General features: G+C 35.8%; 1 protein-coding gene and 1 long non-coding RNA gene across 2 annotated transcripts in view; both read left to right on the forward strand.

Annotated features, from left to right (window-relative positions):
• Positions 1-6,120, forward strand: part of tmem71 (transmembrane protein 71) — an 8,603-nt gene extending 2,483 nt beyond the window's left edge. Inside the window, exons 2-10 of the mRNA XM_016295200.1 lie at positions 307-357; positions 450-498; positions 638-847; positions 1,767-1,957; positions 2,045-2,230; positions 2,332-2,398; positions 2,712-2,770; positions 3,873-3,922; positions 4,041-6,120. Of these exons, the coding sequence (XP_016150686.1) occupies positions 327-357; positions 450-498; positions 638-847; positions 1,767-1,957; positions 2,045-2,230; positions 2,332-2,398; positions 2,712-2,770; positions 3,873-3,922; positions 4,041-4,064 (867 nt within the window). The 5' untranslated portion in view covers positions 307-326 and the 3' untranslated portion in view covers positions 4,065-6,120. The remainder of the gene's footprint in view (positions 1-306; positions 358-449; positions 499-637; positions 848-1,766; positions 1,958-2,044; positions 2,231-2,331; positions 2,399-2,711; positions 2,771-3,872; positions 3,923-4,040) is intronic.
• An 11,389-nt stretch (positions 6,121-17,509) lies between these two features.
• LOC107602644 (uncharacterized) overlaps positions 17,510-18,516 on the forward strand; it is a 5,431-nt gene continuing 4,424 nt past the window's right edge. The window contains exons 1-2 of the long non-coding RNA XR_001611060.1: positions 17,510-17,520; positions 18,067-18,068. This is a non-coding gene — a long non-coding RNA (uncharacterized lncRNA). The remainder of the gene's footprint in view (positions 17,521-18,066; positions 18,069-18,516) is intronic.

Consider the following 18,516-nt stretch of genomic DNA (forward strand, 5'->3'; position numbering starts at 1 on the left):
AGATAAATTATTAATTAATTATTTGTTGCACATGAGCAATTCACATTTGTAGATTATGTACATTCATCATTACTGGTTTATACCGATATCAGTATACAATAATTTATATTTATTTTGCTTTTATTTTATTTTTGTTTTAGTGTGTTTTTCATGTTGCACGACCTTAATTTGCTGCAAGGAATTATTCAAGAAAAACAATGTGAAGAAAGAAACGAAATAATAGTTCAAATGCAAATGCTATAGACATGCTAAATTATGTACTACCAATTTTTTGAGCAGAATGTTATTTTGTGTTTATTATTATAGGTTTAACAGCAACGTGAGCCATGTCTTTCTTCTTTAAAGGAGCGGTTACAAGTATGTATGCCTTCATATCATGTGTTACTCCCATTCTTCCTCTTGTGCACACATTCTTTGATAAGACTGACCTAACCTGATGTTTGTAATAGGTTCTCCGGTTAAGACCAGGAGGCAGGAGGCAGAATATATTTGTCACAGGTACAGGAATGTAGACAAACAGCAGCAACATGCATTTATAAGCTTTTCCTGTAATTTCCTTTAAGTATATGTGTAGTGCTTGTCTGTGCATTCGTAAAAAAAAATGTGTGTGTACATTAATGCTGTTTCTCTCTTTCAGTCTTGACGTTTCCCATATCTCTGACTCCTCCTTTGAGTGTTTCTCCACCAATCCGCTGACAGGCTCTGTGTGTGTGTGCCGCCGAAGTCCCCGCCTACTAGCCAATGGTTATTATGTTCTGACAGAGGACAGTTTTACCACAGATGACGAGGGTAACGTCACCCTGACTCCCTCGCACACCAGCGTCTCATACAAAGAGAATCTTGTCCGGTGAGATTTATTACAGTGTTTGTTGTTGTTGTTGTGTGTGTGTGTGCATGAATATTTCATTCCAGCTGTGCTATACACTATACAGTAGCACCTGTAGCCACATTCTGTGTTGTGACTGTACTATATTCACAGTACATTGTAGGCATGCTAACTGCCTTAGGTGGCTAAAGAATGTTTACATTTAAAATTTTTAATTAAATAAATTTTTAGACCTTTTAAAACATCTATTTTAAGTTTATCTAAGTATTTTACATCTAATGTATATATTTTGCATTTTATTTATGTATGCCTTATGATAAAAAAAGAGTCTTACATGCTCTGAAATTTTGAACATACATAAATTTAAAACCATTTTCTAAGCCTAGCAAAACTTTTTTCTGTTGTTCTAACACAGTGGAGTTTATTCAGTGAATGGTACAAAAATGATTGTTTTTACTTTTTTTCAGGTGTTTTCTGAGCTGTTTTGTCATTGTGATATAACAACATATATTATTTTTAAATTAAGTGGTATTATAATTACTATAATATATTAAAAATAGGCTTTGATAGGAATATTTCTTATAGTATTTAAATGGTTTAAACTTTTCAGGACTGCATTTTTACTGGTTGAAATATATTATTTTTCAAATACAGTTGTGTTTTGAAGTTAACTTTCACGTACTGTATCAAAAAATAGTGGTAAGATTTTACAACCCTAAATGCCCAGAGTTGCAATTTTGCAATGTTTTTCCAAGTTAGAGCTCAATGCAAATTTTGCCTATATAAAATGCTTGTTATAACTAATTCCTTCGAAAAGAGATATATAATGGTGCAAATAAATAATATGTCATGAATATCAATGCCTATGTCTCTCAGGGTTAAAAACCCACTTTAAATCTGACATAGTAATAAACCCTTTTTTTGTGTGTATGCTTATTAGCATATTCAGACGAAAGCGCCGGGCAAGAAGGTCACTGGCAAGTCTTCTTAGTGATGTAAGCCAGTCATGCCAATCCTGGCTGGAAGGAAGTGTATTTAGAAGATCTGACCCCATTGCTCCCCTCCAGTCATCAACATTGGAGGAGCTGGACAACAGCTATGAGACAAACACACCCATCAGCTTCACCTATGGTTAGAAGGCTTCTAGTTTCGAACTAGAACAGCTAGCTTAAAATATTTGCCTGTTCAGTTTTTGTGAAGATGTTTGTTTCTTTATAGTTCCCACAGATCCAGTTTCCTCCCCTGATAAAGTGCCTCCTCAGACTCAGGTAGAAGAGGAGGAGCCTCCATGTGAGTCATGCTCCTCCCATGAACAATTCAGCCAATCAGTAAGCGGCCTCCTGGATGTTCCTCCCCCATCCATGTGTCACCTCAGTATCTATAGCTCATCCAGCAAGACATCAGGTGAGAAAGGCGAATGAAAGAGCTCCTTGCCTACTATGAGTTTTTGATGAATATGGAAAAATAGAAACAGCTGGATACTATTTTAATTATGTTTGTTTCAGAAACTGTGCTCATGAAAGTCCTTCTCCTCATCCTAACTTTGTGCCTCTGCATTGCCATCTCCTCCGGGTAATACAAAAGTGTGTGTGTGCATGTGTGAGAGAAAGGCTGTATCTGAAATTGCATACTTCCCTACAATATAGTAGTCAAAAAAACTATGGAAGCCCTTTTCTGCCACGCAATAAAAGAATAAAAAAAGTTAACTTTTTATCATAATTCTGCTTTTTTTTCCTCACAAAGTAATTACTTATTCAAAAGAAGTACATACTTAGAGAGTATGATTTCTGACACAGCCAGTGAGATTTCTGTCTGTTTGGCTCATTTGTTTTGAAAATGGGCAGAGCTTTTCTTCTCATAATTAATGGCATCATAATCCTCACAGGTGGCTGCTGGGAGGTGTTTCTGCAGCAGTGGCGTTCATGGTTCTGCTTTCATCTATATGTGAGTAAACAAATTAAGTAAAATAGTCACTATTATACTTACATAATCTGACATATTCTTGAATGTAAAAAAAGCATGTAGTTTGGGACTTTTTGTAAATTCTATTCATCCACATTTGATTGTTAAAAGTGAGTTACACACCAGAATGAACCAGGTGTTAGGGGAAAGAGACTGAAAAGTTATTATATTTTAAAAGTTACAAAGATTTATTTATTGTGTTCAATAAATTGCTCCAATGACTTGTGCACAATAAAATATCTAATATATAAAATATTATATAATAAAAATCTGATTGGCTGATAGGAGTGCAATATTAGAGTCCAACAGAGCTCCTCGACCTCTTCACCGTTAGTATCACTCCGCTTGCCGAAGTTGCCGCATTTCTCACAGCGAGTGTCATGGCGGACGCCCAAATCCACGATAGTTTTAAAAAATAATATTGTTTTGTGTCACGAAATGCAGTTTTAATAGTTTTTTATGCGAGAATGTGCTTGCTTGGACGTCAAATATGCGGTTTGTTAATAAAGATAACGTCTGTTTGAAAATTTGCTTTGGCGTTTTGGCTGCTTTTTAGCAGCATCATATGACCCCTTTAAAGATTCCTAAATGCATCTACTTCTGGAAGGCCAAATAAAGTGCTTTTGCTTTCGCCTAGAAACACACAGCGTTTCCCTGACATGGCTGCTTCAACACTAACTGCAGTTACTGAAACTACGCCTTCTTTCTTTGCGTGAACATTTGGGCGGCATTATGCTAGTATTTCCACATAGTGAGGTAGATATGTGGGGGCGTGTTAGAATGAGCCGTTTTAGGGGTGTGTGGCAGAGTCTTAACTTTGATAAAGAATATCTCTTTGGTTTTGAGACTTTAGTCTTTGCAACTTCAGGGATCTTATCTATGCACAATCAGCTTGTAACACTCCAAAGAGAAAGGAAAACTTGAAATCGCATCATATGACCCCTTTAAACAACATTATGGGAAAACACTCCCATAAACCAATTAGATTTAGGGTGGGCGGTCAACAGTTATTTTATGAATCTAACTTCTCTACTATTTATGAGTCAAATATTGTAAAATCATTCTCTCTGTCTCTCTCTCTCAGGTATGTCTAAACCTGGAACTGCAGTGCGCTGGAGGAGAGCAAAGACTGAGGTGAGAATCTGAGTACAGATTAATAATAGACTCCTGACCTTATGAAGTTTCTGTACGCAGAGACAAAAATGGGACTCTAAATAAAACATTTAACATCCAGATCGTGTCTCTTCATCAGGACATCACCTCCAGAAACGAGTGAGGAGGAACCACACGCACATAAACACATCTGGGTGAAGTCTGTCCTGAGGAGGCGGAGGAAGTGAGTGTGTGGACACACATCCTGCATCCGCTTTAAAATTAGTTATAGATCAGTTTTTGTAGTGGTGTTTTCACTGATCAGCTAAAGAGTTCTGAATATAATAATTACTGAAGAGTCACAGAACCAGTGATGGCAGATGACTGTCACGGGAAATTTTACATGCTAAGATTAGCATACATTTTTAAATAGATGGACATATCAATGAAAAATGATCATTCTGTAAATGTTTAAGAATTTGATCAGTTTTCCTAAATGAAAGACTGGATTGCATTATGAGGGATTCTTTGAGTCAGGGAGATGCCCTGCATGACAGAGCATATAAGTGAAATGTGTCCGTGGTGTTTGTAAATGCATCAGCTTGGCTTGGTTAGGCTCTTCAACATGGTGACAAGGGCGTTATGTGTTATTGTCCAGCTTGTCTAGTCAGATTATCAGATTCTAAAAAATATTTACTGCAAAACCTAGTTTAATATAATATTATAATGACTTTGCAAGAAATCTTTAACTTTTGAGAAGTTGTAGCAAAAGAAGTGCTAGTTTAGCCTTGCACAGATGCCTCATATTTGTCAAGTGCCTTTGTTATATGGAACAGGAGGAGTGTTAATGCCATTTTTCAGGGTTAAAGTCACATATCCATGCTGTGTGATTTAAGAGGGCTGAAATTTTAAGCACAAAGTGCTGCTATCAGGAGTGCAATAATTAGATTTACTATAAAAGCATTGCACTTAAAATAGGATTTAAAGCTCTTATTTCACAGGGACTTATAAAGACAATTAAACCCTGTTTGCAGGGAATTAGTGCTGCCAAAGGAGAACATGTTCTCGATTTACTGTATAATAAGTGTATAATTTTGTCACGTTCACACAAGGCAACTGCTCTCACAGAAAGTTAAACTGAGCAAACTGTGAGTAGGAAGCAATGTCTGTCACAACATGACCAAAATGTATTAAGTGCAGCTGAACTTGTATCCTCTGAAGGGAATGGCTAATTTCTGATATTTTTATTAGGATGATGAAAAGTTTTTTATTGCAAAGAGTCAAAGGTTTTAGGACACAGTGGAGTTTTTAAAAGGCAGCTCGGTTTTGAAGAGCAAAGACATTCATGAGGAAACAAAAGCAAAGCAAGGATCAAATGAAGTGTTTAAAGTAGGAGCATTTCAATTTTAGAGGTTTAAGCCTAAAAATTTGAAATCAGACATGTTTGAGACCAAGCCAAGGTGAATAAGTGAATTATTCAAATGCATTTATCTTAGCCAATAGATATCTAATGTGTTTATATGAAGTGTATTGTCTTCGGTGTTTATTGTAAATGTTTTTGAAGTGTCCATGAGCAATGAAACAAAAATGAATATTGCTCTATAAAAAGTCAATATTTACTGTAAAGTGTTCTGTAGAAAATGTATCATTATATGGGGCCAATCACAGAAAGTTGAAAGGTAAGGATGCTGAAAGGATTTAAGCTGTTTCTCAGCAAAACCGTGCTTGACAATATAATATTAAAGGGCTGACAATGCCAACTATTGGGCAAAAGTTAAAAGTAATTCTATTTATGGACATTAAAGTGCTTGTCATTTAAAGTGCTTGTCCTTAAATCCTTATCAGGAATACTATGTCCAATCAGATTTACAAAACATTTACATAATATTTTTGTTGCTGTGCCTGGTCCTGTAATTGCTGCTTGCAGCTATATTTATAAAAAATTTTGTTAGTACAACAATTAGTTAGATGAGGGATATAAGCAATTAGTCCATTGAAATGTTGAAAAAAATACAGAAAATAAAAAATGTGTTTTTATTTATTCATGGTTTTTAAATTACATAATTAATAAGTCACTGGGTACAGAGTTAAAAGGCAAGATGATTCCAATATGACTGTTTTAAACCATTGACATATTATGATTGGATGTAATTTTAATGCAAAAGCATGTTGTAAAATTAAGATGGAATTGCAGTTTGTACTAAACATGACTCATAATGTGTTCGCTGATCAGTAATCTGTTGAAGATTTCAGCGAGGCAAATTATTATTATTGAAAATATTAAATTATTTCCCTAGGGAGAGCTGCCTTTAAGCTTTGATGACTGCAGTGAACCTGTAACTGCATTTAACAATCTGTGTCACAAGAGAGCTAAAGAGTTACTGTAAATAGTAAAAACTTTAGTTATTATATATTATTCCACTGCACGTGAAAGTAAAATGTGAAATGTATGTGGTTCATGTATGCACTGTAAAATATAATCTTAATAGTAAATGCATTTATGTCATTTGCACAAACATAATTTGCCATGTTAGAAAGTATTAAAGGAGTAATAGGCCTTAAAACATATGTTTTATAAGGTTAATAGTTTTACAGTGTATTTTGAAAAAAAACCTGTATTGTCCATTTTCAATAATAAAGCTTTATATATAAATATAATAGGTTTTGTTTTTTGCTTTAATCAAACACATTCTCTTTTAACCAGATATTATTTAATATTGTTTTTCAAATTCATACTGTATTAGAATCAATGCAGTTGATTGTTGTTGCTCTTGCTAATGTAATTAACATGTAATGTAATTGGGCCTGCATTGATTTATGGACTGAACTTACACATTTTGACAAATTTGCTCCAGGTATTATTCAAATTGGTCTATTTGTTAACACAATGATTTTTAAAATAATCTCATTTAATGGTAGCAGGAAGAGGAATTAGGGCTTCAGATTATTTTTTAATCTGTTCTAACGTTTAATATATTTCATTATTTTCTTCTGGGCTTTGTGTGTTTAATATGGATTTTGTGCCTCTGGACCTGTCGCTGTGAGATACCTGTATTCACCATCTGAGACACATGTTTCATGACACTATAGGACATGATAATGGTATTAATACCAAGTAGTAGTTTGTGAGTTTTGTTAGTCACAAACTCATAAAACAAGCTGTTTTATTGAAGTATTTATCTTATTTAATCATTCAGTGAATAAACCAAGTGAACAGTGAATCCTAATTTCCATCACTTCAGTAATTTATTGTAGATCTGCAGCGTGAAGATCTCTGCATCTGCTCGTGACCTTTAGGAATAAGAAATTATGCAAAGTATTAAAAAAAAGTCATTTTCAGTATAAATAGTTTAGAAGCACAGTGTTTGCACTTACCACCTGTGTTTTAAGCAGCCACATGAAGTTTACAATAACCTAAAATATATGATATGATAAATAAGTTTTATATAAACTATGGAATTGCATTCACATATCATGTCTTTGTTTTACTTAAGTTACATAATCAATAATCAAATGCATCAGACACAAACCATTTTTCAGAGGTATCTTTAAGAATTCTTCCATATAAACACACTCCATTTTTGACTTAAATTCCTGTATCACTTCATCTGGTGTGCTTTCATTACGAGCTGCAATGGAAGACAGACAGACACATTCATTATGAATAAAAGTCTGTGTAACTGAATCACTTTGCAATGGTGACTTTACGTGCAGCACATATACAGTATTAGAGATGATCCTTTAAGGTTTCAGGGGAGTGTAGCGTCTCGACCAATCTGACACACAAATTTTTATTTGATTTACCCTTAACCAGGAAATTAACGTTCTTAGAATTGACAAGACAGTTGACCCTGAGAGGTCAGCTAAATATCTACAGCGGATCTAAAATATTCATAATTAATTATAACTAGTTATGGTTAATTATTCATATTTCCCATGAGCTGATTCGCTACAGGAGGGTTCACACTGAATTGAATGTTTTCATCGCTGTCCAGTTTAACATGTTGCACTAATCATGTAGGTGAAAGAATACGATGATTAAACATGATACTGACCAAACAGCATAGCACTGGGTTCCTCGTCATCATCCACAAACAGCATTATGATGCATGAAGGGCAGTTTATGAACTTGCCATCCCAGATCAGTGCAATAGAGTTGAAATCTGTTCACACAGTGATACATTTTAAAAAGGAAATAAAGTCATAAGAAATCATTTATCTTTTAAAATAATAACTAAAAATAATAATGATTACATTTATTAATGGGTCTCGTGGAAGAATATTGCTTGATCTTAACCCATTATATAGTGTAAAACATGGATAGACAGTGTTGAATTACTGTGTTTCAGACTGTACATCAGTTCCTACCGGTTGTGAACAGAAACGGGTCCGTCACAGACAAAGCTAAGTAGCTCCAAGTATTTTTCAGACACCGTTTTCTACTGTGATAAACAAAAAGATTTGATATGCTTGAAAACCTCACATATTGTAAATAATAGAACAGTCATATGTCAGCGTGTGAGTGTGTGTGTGTTTTTTTTAATGACTAAACATACTATGGTATTAACAAAGATTTCTGTTTTTACTATCTATATTTATATAGAACTTTCAGTTTTTACTGTCATTAAGACCCCACAAAAACAAGGATGTGTGTGTGTGTGCTTGTGTGTGTGCACTTGTGCGTGTGCGCGTAGTTTTCCACTCACATGCGAAAGGCTTCAGTCACTGTCAGGGTCTCGTTAGGACCTTTCTGAATGTGAATAATAGAGCTGTCGGTGAACTTGAGGGACTTAAGATCACCTTTTTCCCATGCAGCTGCTGCCACAAAATACCAAGAGCCCATATACTGCACAAGAAGAATATATACTGTATATGTATGTGTATATACAAACCCAATTCCAAAAAAGTTGGGTCACTGTACAAATTGTGAGTAAAAAAGGAATGGAATAATTTACAAATCTCATAAACTTATATTTTATTCACAATAGAATATAGATAACATATTAAATGTTGAAAGTGAGACATTTTGAAATGTCATGCCAAATATTGGCTCATTTTGGATTTCATGAGAGCTACACATTCCACACAGTTTGAAGTTATCATCATCTACAGTGCATAATATCATCCAAAGATTCAGAGAATCTGGAAAAATCTCTGTGCGTAAGGGTCAAGGCCGGAAAACCATACTGGATGCCTGTGATCTTCGGGCCCTTAGACGGCACTGCATCACATACAGGAATGCTACTGTAATGGAAATCACAACATGGGCTCAGGAATACTTCCAGAAAACATTGTCGGTGAACACAATCCACCATGCCATTCGCCGTTGCCGGCTAAAGCTCTATAGGTCAAAAAAGAAGCCATATCTAAACATGATCCAGAAGCGCAGGCGTTTTCTCTGGGCCAAGGCTCATTTAAAATGGACTGTGGCAAAGTGGAAAACTGTTCTGTGGTCAGACGAATCAAAATGTGAAGTTCTTTTTGGAAAACTAGGACGCCATGTCATCCGGACTAAAGAGGACAAGGACAACCCAAGTTGTTATCAGCACTCAGTTCAGAAGCCTGCATCTCTGATGGTATGGGGTTGCATGAGTGCGTGTGGCATGGGCAGCTTACACATCTGGAAAGGCACCATCAATGCTGAAAGGTAGATCCAAGTTCTAGAACAACATATGCTCCCATCCAGACATCGTCTCTTTCAGGGAAGACCTTGCATTTTCCAACATGACAATGCCAGACCACATACTGCATCAATTACAACATCATGGCTGCGTAGAAGAAGGATCCGGGTACTGAAATGGCCAGCCTGCAGTCCAGATCTTTCACCCATAGAAAACATTTGGCGCATCATAAAGAGGAAGATGCGACAAAGAAGACCTAAGACAGTTGAGCAACTGGAAGCCTGTATTAGACAAGAATGGGACAACATTCCTATTCCTAAACTTGAGCAACTTGTCTCCTCAGTCCCCAGACGTTTGCAGACTGTTATAAAAAGAAGAGGGGATGCCACACAGTGGTAAACATGGCCTTGTCCCAACTTTTTTGAGATGTGTTGATGCCATGAAATTTTAAATCAACTTATTTTTCCCTTAAAATGATAAATTTTCTCAGTTTAAACATTTGATATGTCATCTATGTTGTATTCTGAATAAAATATTGAAATTTGAAACTTCCACATCATTGCATTCTGTTTTTATTCACAATTTGTACAGTGTCCCAACTTTTTTGGAATCGGGTTTGTGTATATATATATATATAACATATAATGGATGAAAATATTTCTTATAACTAACTAATCAGCCACTTAACTAATATGAGTTCATGAGTGAAATTCAGCACAAAGATCTATATTTTACAAACAATGGACTCATCCACAAAACAAAGACTAGTTGACATTAGTGTGCTGCAGTGTTCCTGTCTCTTGCAACATTAAGGTCATGGGCTCAATACCAAGTAAACACACAATTAATAGACATATTATGAGAAAATAGTCACTAAAAAATTTTATAGCTGGAGAGACCTCAGATTTGTACATCAGTTAATTTACAGAAGATCTGGAAACCTGTCCTGTGAGAAAAACAACATTTATCATATTGTGTGTGTGTGTGTGTACATAAAAAATAAGATCTAAAAGCCTTTTCAAGCCTCTTACCTCATCAGTATTAATAACAGCAGTGGAGAGAGGAGCTGGAGGAAGACATGGCACCATGACCTGTATCCCAGCGTAAAACAGGCCCATTAGTGGGCTCACAACACCCCATAATGTGCTCATAAGCATGGCTGCATCAATGAGATCGCCTGTGATGTACAATGAATGCTGATGTCTTCTATGTGACAGATGCTTTGTCAGAGATGTTTTAATACAGTGCTCAGGGGGACTTTCATCCTGATTTGTTAGCTTTTTTCTGTTTGCTAGATAATCTGATAATGGTTAATGGAGTGTTTGTCAGGGCAATGCACCCCAATACGCCTGACCTTGTCCTGGACCAATCTCTCTACCCATGCATGCTGCAAAAAAATATGCAAAGCCGTTCAAATGGAGGACAATGTGACAATGTAGTTTAGACTTTACAATGTCTCACAAATAATTCATGATGGTACAAAAAAACACAGAGCTCAACAGTTAAGAAATATCACATAATATATAATTTACTGTTTCTCCAGACAGACAGTTTTCTTCTTTTTAAAAGAAAGGACATGGAGACTTCTGCTTAAGTCCTACTATTATTCCATTCAGTGTATGTTTATTGTGACCTTTGGATCAACGTTGACTTGCTCTTCAGTGCAAAATGCAGCCTTGCTACTGTCTCTTTACTAATCAAAGCTTATAGTTATTTAATGCCCTCTTTTGTTCAGTTTTCCTTCTGTCCATACTTTCACTAGATGTCTATGTGGAAATTGTAAATGATTTTGTGCAAATAAGTTTTTTCAAAAAATACTTTTGATAGGTGCCTGCTGCAGAAAAATGAAACAAAACAAAAATTTACTGTGTCTTTACTGTAAAAAGTATGCTTTTTAAAAATCATAATTATTCACCATTTGTAATTTCTCTTGCTGAATCTGTCACGTGTTCACCAATCAAAGCAATGGGATCATTGAAAGACTAAATATCTTTGAGTAGAAACAAATAAACAACTTAAAACTAAGATTGAAAGCCCCTGAGCATACACAGCTCTAGAAAAAGTTAAGAGACCACTGCAAAATAATCTCTGTTTCTCTGGTTTTACTAGGCTATTTGTAGGTAGGCTATGTGTTTGAGTAAAATGAACATTTTTGTTTTATTCTATAAACTACTGACAACATTTCTCGCAAATTCCAAATACACATATTGTTATTTATAAAGCATTTATTTGCAGAAAATTACAACTGATCAAAATAACAAAAAAAGATGCAATGTTTTCAAACCTCAAATAATGCAAAGATTCATATACATTTGTAGACAACACAATACTAATGTTTTAAGTAAGGAAGAGTTTAGAAATCAATGTTTGGTGGAATAACCTTGATTTTCAAGCACAGCTTTCATGTGTCTTGGCATGCTCTCTACTATTCTATAACATTGCTGCTGGGTGACTGTATGCCAATCCTGGCAAAAAAAAATAAAAATTGAAACAGCTTGGCTTTGTTTGAATACTTGTGACTCTTCCTCTTTAACACATTCCAGAGGTTTTCAATGGGGTTCAGGTCTGGAGATTGAGGGTCATGACAGGGTCTTGATCTGGTGGTCCTCCATAGAATCACATGGCTTGATTCATGCACCCTTGACAAAGATGAATGTACTTGATTCCAGCCTTTCTGAAGCATCACCAATCCTCCTCCAAATTTCACAGTGGGTGCGAGACACTGTGGCTTCTCCAGATCTCTGTCTAACCATTAGATGTCCATGTGTTGGGCAAAGCTGAAAATTGGACTCATCAGAGAAGATGAACTTACTCCAGTCCAATCCTTATGGTCTTTTGCAAACCTCAGCCTGGCTCTTCTTTGCTTCTCATTGATGAAGGGCTTTTTTCTAGCTTTGCACGACTCCAGCCCTGCCTCTGTTTCGAACTATCCTCTCCGTGCACTTCACCCCTGCCGTTTGCCATTCTTTTTGTAGGTCTCTTGATGTCATCCTACAGTTGCTGAGTGACATTCAAATGAGTTGGCGGTCATCCCAGTCAGTGGAAAGTCATTTTTGCCCTCTTCTGGTCTGCAGCTTTGTTGTCCCCAATGTCTGCAGCTTGACCTCATTCTTATGAACGGTTGTCTTTTAAATTTGAAGAATGAAGCAACCTGACTCTTACTCTATCCCTCTGGCAGTAAAACCAGAATTTAACCCTTTTTTCCTCACTCAAAACTTTTCTTTTCAACTCAATTGACACATTTTTCGTCCACGTAATAGTGGTCACAGACTCAGATTTTTCAAAGTCGGTAAATGTAATCCAGTATTTTAAGATCTGTTCCATTTTTAAAAGTCAAGTAGTGCATGCCAGCCTTACATCACGTGACTTTGAGAGATTCTAAACAAAAGATTCAAAGAGATCAAAGCTTCACACAATGCAGTGTTTCGAAATCGTCATTAGCCTATTAGTAGCCTAGCTATGCATGTTTTTTATATATATATATATATACCAGATGACTTAGTTGTCAAAGTATACAGTAGAACCACTGTGTCGCCTACTCAGAAATGTAGATGTCACAGCTTGCAGACACACCTGCTTTGCACATGTCTCATACAAAGAACCAGGAAACTTGTACTCTCAAGTTCAGGAAAACGAAACTTATTGTCCTTTCGCGTAGTACCTTGAGGGATCTTGGTTGTATGGTGACTTTGATTTCACCAAGTACAACATGTTCCTGGATCAACATCCTTGTTGATCCTTGAACAACATTCCTATCAACCAATCAGAATTGAGGGATAACTTTTCAGAAAATATCTGTTTTAGGCTTACAATCAGGGTTAGGTGCTTCTACACCCTTGGTAATCAGCTATCATTTCACACTGTTTTTAGGAATACATTGTGGGTAGGGTTAGGTTTAGGGGTAGGGGTAGGTTAAGTCTATATTTTTGGACAGTTACAGTATGTTGATCCAGGAACATGTCTTACTTGGCAAAATCACGGCGACCTTGGTTGTATACGCTTATCTTTTTACTGCATGCAGTAAAATGGCAGAATCCAGTATTTCAGTGGCTCAAGGCCAGTTTAACTGTTCAATTTGTCTGGATCTACTGAAGGATCAATTGACCATTCCCTGTGGACACAGTTACTGTATGAGCTGTAATACAGGCTGCTGGGATCAGGATGATCAGAAGAGAGTCTACAGCTGCCCTCAGTGCAGACAGACCTTCACTTCAAGCAGGGCCGCATTAACCATTGGGCTAGGCGGGGGCCCGTGATTGGCTGTGGAGTAGATTGACTGGTCATCGTAGCGCCGATTGCCAAATCATCGCCCCTCATTTATTAGCGCTATTATTTAGTGGAGCTTTTCCATATATTCCATGCATTACCGTTAGAGATTAAAACGTCACGTTTGAATTTGGTTTACCAATCAAATGCATTTATTCTATATTTTTACATTTGAAGAACCCTTGCACCACATATCAATTAGGTGATCGCTGCAATGTCCGCTTTCACCTCTCTTCACTTCGTTCTGGCATAACCTGGAAATGGTCATGCAAAGAACAATCTTCGATAAGTAAAAATGTAAACTATTCTAAAAAAAAAATGAGGAGAGAGGGGAAAACATTAGCTAGTGAGTCAGTAAAATCCCCAGCTATCAGGTTATTTTACTAAAGCTGATGATGGAGTAGTTGTGAAACAGCAAATGTGCCCCCGATCTACATAAATGTGTCTATGTTTGTGCGAATCATTCGTGATCCAGCTTCACCTACAGAAGAAGTGAGTGTTAGGCTTTTTTTAATGAATCTTTGCAAATCACCTGTCCTAATAATGTGCTAATTAGCAAGTTTCACAATGAATGCGGCTAAAGTAAACAGTCTCTCAGAGAGCAGCTCGGAAGAGAGGGGCGGGGTCAGCAGAGCTCATTAACATTTAAAGGGAAATGCAACAAATCTGCATGCTCTGAAAAGAGCTGTTTTTGACAGGGTAAAAAAATAGTTTTTTACACTACCATTGAGAAATTTTAACCAAAATATGTTACAGACTTTTCATTAAGACCCTAAAGAATCATATCAACTTGTGGAAAATGGGCATTCCTCTAAAGTAGCTTAATTTAGCTGCTATTAAAATTTATGTCAGTAATGTTAATCAAACATTAGAAAGAAAATCACTCACTGTCTTTGACCGAATCATTTTTGTAAAATAAATAAGAATGAATGTACATTTAATTTATACAGTGAAGACTATTCAGTTTATTTATACATTTATTTTATACAATATAATTTATTATTCAGTGCTTTTAAGTGTTTCAAGTAGGTCTATTTTTTGTAATTTGTGGCTGTTTACTTGTCTTAAGTATAAGCTTGTTTTTACTTAAGCTAGTATTTTGTATTTTTAATTAATTTTTTTAAATATTGAAATTGGTTACAAGAATTATGAAATTTCAGTGCATCAAAATGTTGTTTTGCTGTTCTGTATATGCGTGCTATGTATGTTGGATGAACACAAAAAAACATGAAACCATATCACATGCTGAAGAGAGGACTGAGAAACAGGTACGAATGAAGTAAGAGCAGACAACGTTTAGCTAATTCCTGCAATCCGCATTAATGATATAATTTTTCATATCCATTGCAATGTTTTTTCCCCCTGTTGATTGTAGGCCTACATGATAACATTTCAGTGTCGCTGTTAGAAAAAGATTTCAAAATTAGATTTAAGACATCCCATGTTTATAAGACTTCATGTCATAACATTTGCTTTAACAGTATAACAATTGTGTTTGGAAACCGAAAGCAGAAGTTCTCACACCAGGGTATATAGCAAATAAAATAGATTTAAAAAACCTGATCATGTATTTAAATAAATAAATAAACAAACAAACAAATAAGATAAAAATAAATACTACTGTATAGGCCTAACACAGTGGCCTATATTGAGTACAAAAAACGTGATAAATGTAACTTAATATAAACTAAATACTTAGCAAATAAGTTACATAATATAATATAAGTTATTTGATATAATATATATAATGAAATACTGCAGTAATTACCTAAGCATAAGTGTATTGTAGTAGACGATGTTTTGCATTTGTCAAATGTAGCCTATTTACACTTATTGGACCAGCAAATTGTTTCACAGTTTCAAAAGATTTTGTTTCTTCTGTTAAATCCGCATGCGTGAAAAAAGGTGAGGGTTGTGGTCAGTCTTGCAATATAAAATCTGATTATTACGGTGGCCGAGAGAGCTCAACGCGCTGCAACTTAAGAAAACACATGCAAATTGAAAAAACACCAGCAAATTAAGAAAACATCTTCATCAGCTTGACAACACACGCGCTGCAAATCCTCACAACACATGCAAATGAAGAAACGCGCTGCAACTCCTCACAACAATCAGGGTATCTTCCGTCCAATCAATTTTTGTTTTAATATTGAAATCTGAAAAATGAAAAACGGCACATATTTCGTTTTTCAATTATTCAACCAAAATGAAAAATCAAGAATCCGGCTTAATTTTTCGTTTTTACATTCGGGGATAGAAAACGAATAAACAACTTGAATATTCGATCTCTACATGTGGGCGGGAATGAAACGCCCCTCTCTGCTAATTGGTCAACCAAACATTACAACATAATAATAGTCCTAAAAAAACCTTAATAATAGTCCTCCGCTTCTATTGATTCTTAACATGTTTATTTCTACTACATTTTATCTCTTCATCAAACAGCCAGATTAATGAATGGCTTGACACAAACCATACTGAAGCAGAGCCTTTTGGCCCTAGGCATACCTGTTTTTCAATTTGCATGTGTTTTCTTAAATTGCAGCGCGTTGAGCTCTCTCGGCCACTGTAGGGATTATAATATAAAAAATATTTATTCCATCATAACATCCATAACTACCACAATTCCAAAAAATAAAAATAAAAATGGGATGCTGCTGGATGGTCCCTCTCTCTTTAGTTCAGAGGCAGCGTCCATGGTTTCCAAATATAATTTTAAACATTGATTCGTCTGACCACAAAACAGTTTTTTAACTTTTCCTCAGTCCATTTTAAATGAGCTTTGGCCCAGAGAACACGGCACCATTTTTGGATCATGTTCGCATATGGCTTCTTCTATTTATGATACAGCTCTAACCTGTATTTGTGGATGACACGGTGACCTATGTTCACAGACAGTGAATTCTGAAGGTGTTTCTGAGCCCATGCAGTGATTCCCATTACATAATCATGCCTGTTTTGAGGGCAGTGATGCCTGAGGGCCCAAAGATCACAGCATCTAATAATGATTTTCACCTTGTCCCTTGCACACAGAGATTTCTCCAGATTCTCTGAATCTTTTGATGATAATATAGATGATGAGATATTCAAAGTCTGTGTAATTTACATTGAGGAACATTATTGTTCCACAATTTGTTGACAGTTTTTCACAGATTCGTGAACCACTGCCCATCTTTACTTCTGAAAGACTCTGCCTCTCTAAGATACTCTTTTTATACTATATACTTTATACTGATATCTTGTTAATGATATGTTACTGCCAATTAACATAATTAGTTGCAAAGTGTTCCAACTGTTTCTTTTTATTAACACTTGATAAAATAACTGAAAAACGTTTTAAATTGTGTTAAATTTTGCAATCATGGTTTAGTATGTTACAGAAACTGCCCTAACCCACTCATACAGCAATAATTCTTAAAAAGCCAGAAGTCATATGAATAGATTTAAAAATGGGATGCAACTTTGAAATAGATTTCAGAATTGAGACATTCCACATGTTCATAGCAGACATTAAGACACAGTGGGGAACAGATCTGTATTCTTACCATCTTGTCTGTAATAATTTTGTGACTTTCCGTTTCATATATTACTGCGGTTTACTGTAATTTCTTTGTCTTACAGAAACTCTTGAAAGAGACCCAGAGAACATTCCAGCAGAAAATCCACACTCTAAAAAATTATTCAGTGGATCTGTTGCTACTTAATTTAATGCATTAGTGCTTAAATATATAACTTAAATATCTCTGTTAGTTTGTTTAAAACATTATTTAAGTTGTACTAACTCAATGTAATTAGCTCCATAACTTCATTTTTTCAAGTTCATGTTTCAGGTTCCCAGCATGCTTTGCATGTGACTGAATAATGAGCGGTAATGTAGAAATAAACTCATATTTTATGCATTTCTATTCAAGATAAGAACAGTAGAAGATTTATTAATGTTCAATGTTCGGTTCTTTTAGTATTTAAAAGGTTGAGAACAGACTCACTGGGCATTGTCTTACATGCTGTTACAATCAGAAGGCATTTGGTTGAAAATGCTAAAAGATTGATTTCCTGGTAGCATTAAAGGGGTCATATGATGCGATTTCAAGTTTTCCTTTCTCTTTGGAGTGTTACAAGCTGATTGTGCATAGATAAGATCCCTGAAGTTGCAAAGACTAAAGTCTCAAAACCAAAGAGATATTCTTTATCAAAGATAAGACTCTGCCATGCCCCCCTAAAACGGCTCGTTCTAACACGCCCCCACATATCTACCTCACTATGTGGAAATATTAGCATATGTGCACGCAAAAAAAGAAGGCGTGGTTTCAGTAACCATAGTTAGTGTTGAAGCAGCCATGTCAGGGAGACACTGTGTGTTTTTAGGTGAAAGCAAAAGCAGTTTATTTGGCCTTCCGGAAGTAGATGCATTTAGGAATCTTTAAGATTACTTACAACAGATATGGACGACCATTTCGTGAACCTAGGAGAGGAGGTAATTCTGACTTTGCTATGACAATCCGGCGCTTCTGAATCAGCTACTGTTTCGTTATTAGTTTAAGTATTTGCTATTGACTGTTCAAATGCGGAGTTTTGCGCATCGTGTGTGTGTGTGTGTGTGTGTGTGTGTGAGAGAGAGAGAGAGAGAGAGAGAGAGAGAGAGAGAGAGAGAGAGAGAGAAAGAGAGGAAGAGAGAGACACACACATCACAGTGGAGTCACCTGTCTTAACCGTGGCTTGTGTACTGCAAACACATACCAGCGTCATCAC

The sequence above is a fragment of the Sinocyclocheilus grahami genome, unplaced genomic scaffold, assembly GCF_001515645.1.
Source record: "Sinocyclocheilus grahami isolate Dianchi unplaced genomic scaffold, SAMN03320097.WGS_v1.1 scaffold331.1, whole genome shotgun sequence".
Taxonomy (NCBI): Eukaryota; Metazoa; Chordata; class Actinopteri; order Cypriniformes; family Cyprinidae; genus Sinocyclocheilus; species Sinocyclocheilus grahami.